Here is a 5,433-nt window from a genome sequence, read left to right as displayed (position 1 = left end):
TTCTCTCTATTTTTGACTCTATAGATATATATATATATATATATATATATATATTTTAAATATATCCATGCTTAAGCATTGTTTTTCTTGTGGCCCTCTCAACTATTATTTTCAATCACTCACTCACTCACACACGCACACACACATTATCTTCTAATTAATTTTTTTTTTTTTTTTTTGTCCACAAAAATTTTTGTTTTCCTCTTAAATATGTTCTATTTGTCAATACATACATAATATTAACTTGAAACATATCTCTTAATTGAAAATTTCATTTCATATATGCCTTATTATTATTTGTTTTTCTACTATTAAAATAGCTTTTGCCAAATGTCTATCTACAAAATATTTCTTCTTATAGTCCTTTAAGATAAAAACTTTTTTAAATATGACCCTTATAATTTCTTTTCCCTAATTGCCCTGCTGAAATGAATTTTCAAAAGTGTTCCTATTTAAACATCTTTTCCTGCAACCCTTCAAATATTATTTTCTCACATGCAATAATTTACTATCTAATTCATCATAACGAATATATTCCATCTCTCTCTTTTTTATATGGCAAAACTTGTTCTACTTAGATATTTAATAAATTTTGTGTAGCTAATTCCTTTTTAAAAAAGAAATTACATTCATCAACAAACTAAATATGCACGTGCTATGCATGTGCTTCCAAACTAGTACTTTTTAAAAGGATAAGCAGAGATAAAAAAAAAATAAAAAAAACCATGTATTTCTGTCTTTAAACATAAAACTAGTTAGACCACTAATTCAATAATATATATAAAAAAAAAAAAAAAAGAGTCCATTCTTGCCGAGATATCATTTTGTCCAACTTAAAACTTCCATTATGAAAGTTGCAACCTGTATGGATACATTTACGCACCTGTGTGATAGCACCAAAGCTTCCAAGAGTGATATTAGGAATGAAATAAGGAATGCTGAGTTTCACTTTTTTGGGAAATGCGGCCAGAAAGTGCCCAACTTCCTGCAAGAGATTTATATCACTGTATTGATAGTGGAAATAAACCCCAAAAAAAAACAGAGACTAAGTCAAGACTTAAGAACGTAAACGTAGGAATAGTAAGATAAGCATCAAGGACAGAGATGCTAGTTTGATAATGGATTAATGATAATGAAGTGTTTCCATGGAACGCCTCCGTTGGACTGTTCCCACAAATTCAGGTAGTTTTCCATGAAAATGGATGAACAGTCCCTTAGCCTATGAACGAAGATTCTTTGTACATTGAGAAGGTGTAAAAATCAAAAGGTACTCCCTCATCTCTATATACAATTATACCTAATCTATCATGTTCCATGAGAGTTTTCCCTCATATACAAACACAAAGTAAAAATCACTTGGGTGTCAAGTATGGTTGTATTTTTATTTTCTGGTAATGTTACATAGTGCACGTAATATCTGAGTGGGTCAATATTACCTGTTCAATAACAGCATCAAAAAGAATTAGTCTACTACACCATTGAATTATTGAATCTCCCTTTAACAAAATTTATTGTCTCAAGATAGCACTTTAGCATGTCTGCCTTCATGGTGACCCTGAATCGGAGAACATTAATTTCCTAAACTGTTGAATATTATTAACCTACTTTTGACAACACAGCTTGCCTCAGGAAAGAAATTCAGTTTGTCCCTCTATATGGTCACCCTAAATCCAATGAATTAAATAATAGGTTTCATACTGCAAATATGATATTCAGAACTGTTCTGTTTCAAAGTATCTCTCAGAGGTTTAAAAATGTCACTTCATCCATGCATTTCTATTGGATGTAAGAAGGTTTGCATGGAGGTTTGAGCACAGTTCAGCTGAATCTACGTTCGTTTTGCGGTCAACATAGCTTATCAACTTTTTTTGTTTTGTTATCTTCTTCATCTACTTTCAAAATGCCACTTCAATATAGCTTATCAACTTTTTTTCCGTTTGTGATCTTCTTCATCTACGTTCCTTTTTCTTTTCTCTTACTGTTGTACTGGCTAATGAAATCTCTTCCTTTTCTGCTTCTTTCCACTGGCTAGTGAACTCTTCTTTTTTATTTTTTATGTTTCTAGCTGCTGGCCTGCCGAAATTACATCTTTTTTTCTTTCTGCTACGTCTCGGTTAACTAAAGATACGAGGCTTAAAAATTTATAATTTATAATTTTTTAAGGTTACTTTAAGCTTACGCCTTAATACACATCAACACACTGACGCAAAATGCCCCAATACCCCAACTAGCCTTTTTAAATATTTATGTTCAACACTTATTTAAATGATGAGCAAATTAAGATGAAAAATCTGATAATGTTAATCTTCAGCTGAGAAACATAAAAGGAATTAGTAAAAAGTAAAAAGGAAGATTTGAAAGAACTAAAAAAAAAAAAAGATGAATGAACAGATTAACAGGGTCAAAATGTATTGCGTAAATATCAATATATTTCAACCTGTCGATATGATAAGATGATCTGAGGACACTACGGTAAGTCAGTTTAAATAACAACTTTTGTCATTCAATTAACTTAAAGGCCAAATTTTAAGCAAAATGTCATAAAGGAGGATTCAATTTAAGAATCTAACTCATCCATTCCTAATCATGCGAAGAAGAAAAATATTACAGGTATAAAAAAAATGATTATGATGCAAGAGAACGCAGCAAAGATATTGCAAGAAGCAATGAAATAAAAAATAAAAAATAAAAATCACATGAAATGTGTGGGTTAAGCCAAAACCTAGAAAATGAAGTTACGTACATGGAATAGCAAAACCCCCAAGACACCATAAGCTAGCGGTAAAGCGGAATCAACAAAAGGGAATAACAGCTCCATATCTGGTGGCTCAATCGCATTTGGATCTGTGAAGTATTTCACCACCTCAGGTGGAAGTCTATTAATCTGTTTAACAGAACCACAATTGATAATATAGTTAGAAGATTGGAAAAAAAACCTATTTTCAAGTACAAATAACTAAAAGTCAATTTCAGAATATAAGAAAGTTTGGCATACCTGAGATGCAATTCCTAGTTCCACAGAGGAACCTATTGTAAGAAGGAATAACAAAAGAGCAATTACATATTGCCAAAGTGTTGTTGGCCCTGGTTCTGAGACCTCTTTCCGCAATAAGCCAAAGCTGACACGTGGACCACCACGTGGGTCTGGTCCTTCTGAATTGGGTTCCTCAACCATAAAAAGGTTGTACTTGTCACCAGTTACCTCAACCAGCTGACTCTGGAGTTTAGTAAACACATCCTCTCTCTTTCCCCTTAAGTTCCCAAGAAAAAGAACCCCTTCACCAAGGTCTCCAAAAGGCTCTTCTTTGGTCACCCAGAACGTAGAATACCCAAAAAGCTTGTCCTTAATCAACTTTACGTCGGCAGGATCAACCTTTTCAGGTCCAAGAAGTTCCATAAGCTTAAAAGAGTCAACTTGGAAATTGCTGTAAGCTGGTCCAAACGACGGCGTAGTTGACGGCTGAGGAGTCAATACTCTGATATGTTAGGGTCAGCTTTGCCATCTTTTTATACTAGATACTGTGCAAACAAATTCAGCTAGCATCTATCTCCCAATGTAATATTGCTCATTAATGATATCGTTATACCATGGACTAACATGTATGGATACTAGGATGCCAAATAGTAATCAGTTACCTTACAAGGGTATCGTAGTTATAATGGAAAGGGTATCGTAGTTATAATCACACTTCTTTCATTCCATAGCAGAAACTATAACGAATAAGATGCTCCAAATCAAAGGAAAAAGGTCAAATAAACAAAGTAAAGATTTTTTCAGTATTACTTTAACCAGAAAATGCAAAAAGTTTGACTATTAACTGGTGCAGAAGATTAGTAATTCACCTTCCAACATATTATGAATTCATCTGAGCAATAGCCGCTAAACTTTGGAGTCATTCCTAGTTTGCCCCATAAACTTTAAAAACTCTCATTTTACTTCATAAATTTTAAATTAGTGGCACTTTAACCCCTTTTGTTAGAATTTCTGTCATAACCAGATGGAAAAAGAGAGGATAAGTGTGGTCACGTGGTCTTTCTCTATTTTATTTTAACAGAAAGACCACATTATCACACTGCCTCCTTTTATCTGTCCGTTTTTAACAAGAATTCTATCAAATCAAGTTAAGTGAAACTAATTGAAAATTCAAGGGGTTCTAGTGCTAAATTGGAAATGACCTTAAGTTCAGCGACCACCCGTGAGAATAATCCTATTGTTAAGTATGTAAAGCCATTGTAACCTAAGACTCTCTTCAATATGTGGTTCTCCTGTAGGCTGCAACAAAAAGTAAACTTATTTCTGTTGCCCAATAAGCCAACAGAGAAATGCTGAACTAAAACAGTTTGTTGTTACAGACACTTTGATCACAGTTAAACCGCACAAAACCAATGGGGCATAATTGGAAAATCATAATTGCGCAAATTAACCCACTAATGAATATTCTAGAATGAACACATTATTTTACTACCAAAAATCTTAACATACACCAATAGAAAAGAAAACAATACCCTTGAAGAAACCGAAGCAGGCGTGGTCTTCTCCGACTCAAACTCATTTTTCAGCGTCTCTTCTTCCTCTTCAGTTGGTGCCGTGGAAGTCGCCGTCGTCGTCGTCGTCGTCTTTTTTACACCATTGTTGTCGTTTGAAGTCGCAGTGTTACCATTTTTATCATCACCGGCATTGTTGTCAGTGCTGAAACACCGAAACCTACCGAAATTCCTGAAGGAGAGCTGAATTCTCTCTCTCCTGAAGATTTTGCTGCACAGGAAGCAAGAATTCCTGGCTTTCCTACGCTCCAATAATTGGATTTTGGGAATTTCTCGGGATTTGAAGCTGAAATTGAAATCCACTGTGGTGAAGCGGAAACCGGTGAGCGTCGCCATGGATTCAGAAACAAATAACTGGAAAAACTCCGAATTTATGGATGGATTAGAAGAGAAAGTAAGAATGGAAGAATTTGTTGTTTCAGAGAAGCATTTGAGAAAAAGGCAATTCAAACCAAGAAAGAAATGGAATATGCGCGAGAAACAGCTTAGCTCTGAGCTCGTCCGTTTTGGTTTTGTCGCGGCATTATATCCTCATCGCCTGTTTCTTGAAAAACAAATCCGTCTTCTTTTTTTTATACTTAAATTAAAATATCTGTTAGTTTTTCTCTTTTATTTTTTCTAGTAACTCGCTCATTTAAGCCTAAAAAACAGAAATAAAATAAAAGAAATAAAAAGAAAAATGAGAAAAAAAGATTTAAAGTAAAAGACAAAGAAAAAAGATTAAAAACCAAACTTAAGAAAACATTTGTAAAAAATGTTTCAGAACTGAAGCTTAAAGGATCACAGTTAAAATATGTTTATTTAAGTAGATTTTAAAAAATAAATTAATTTAGTAGGATAATTAAAAAAATAATATTTTAGATAATTCTAAAAAAAGTATTTAATAAG

General features: G+C 33.3%; 1 protein-coding gene across 1 annotated transcript in view; it reads right to left on the bottom strand.

Moving 5' to 3' along the window:
* Positions 1 to 5,078, bottom strand: part of LOC21396865 (probable zinc metalloprotease EGY1, chloroplastic) — a 10,104-nt gene extending 5,026 nt beyond the window's left edge. The window contains exons 1-4 of the mRNA XM_024171737.1: positions 4,507 to 5,078; positions 2,996 to 3,460; positions 2,744 to 2,884; positions 884 to 985 (exon numbers count right to left, since the gene is read on the bottom strand). Of these exons, the coding sequence (XP_024027505.1) occupies positions 884 to 985; positions 2,744 to 2,884; positions 2,996 to 3,460; positions 4,507 to 4,881 (1,083 nt within the window). The 5' untranslated portion in view covers positions 4,882 to 5,078. The remainder of the gene's footprint in view (positions 1 to 883; positions 986 to 2,743; positions 2,885 to 2,995; positions 3,461 to 4,506) is intronic.
* Positions 5,079 to 5,433: the final 355 nt, after the last annotated feature.

This window comes from Morus notabilis, unplaced genomic scaffold (genome assembly GCF_000414095.1).
Source record: "Morus notabilis unplaced genomic scaffold, ASM41409v2 Scaffold1, whole genome shotgun sequence".
Lineage (NCBI taxonomy): Eukaryota > Viridiplantae > Streptophyta > Magnoliopsida > Rosales > Moraceae > Morus > Morus notabilis.
Note: the sequence above shows the minus strand (reverse complement) of the source record. Positions and strands in the feature narration are given on the sequence as shown.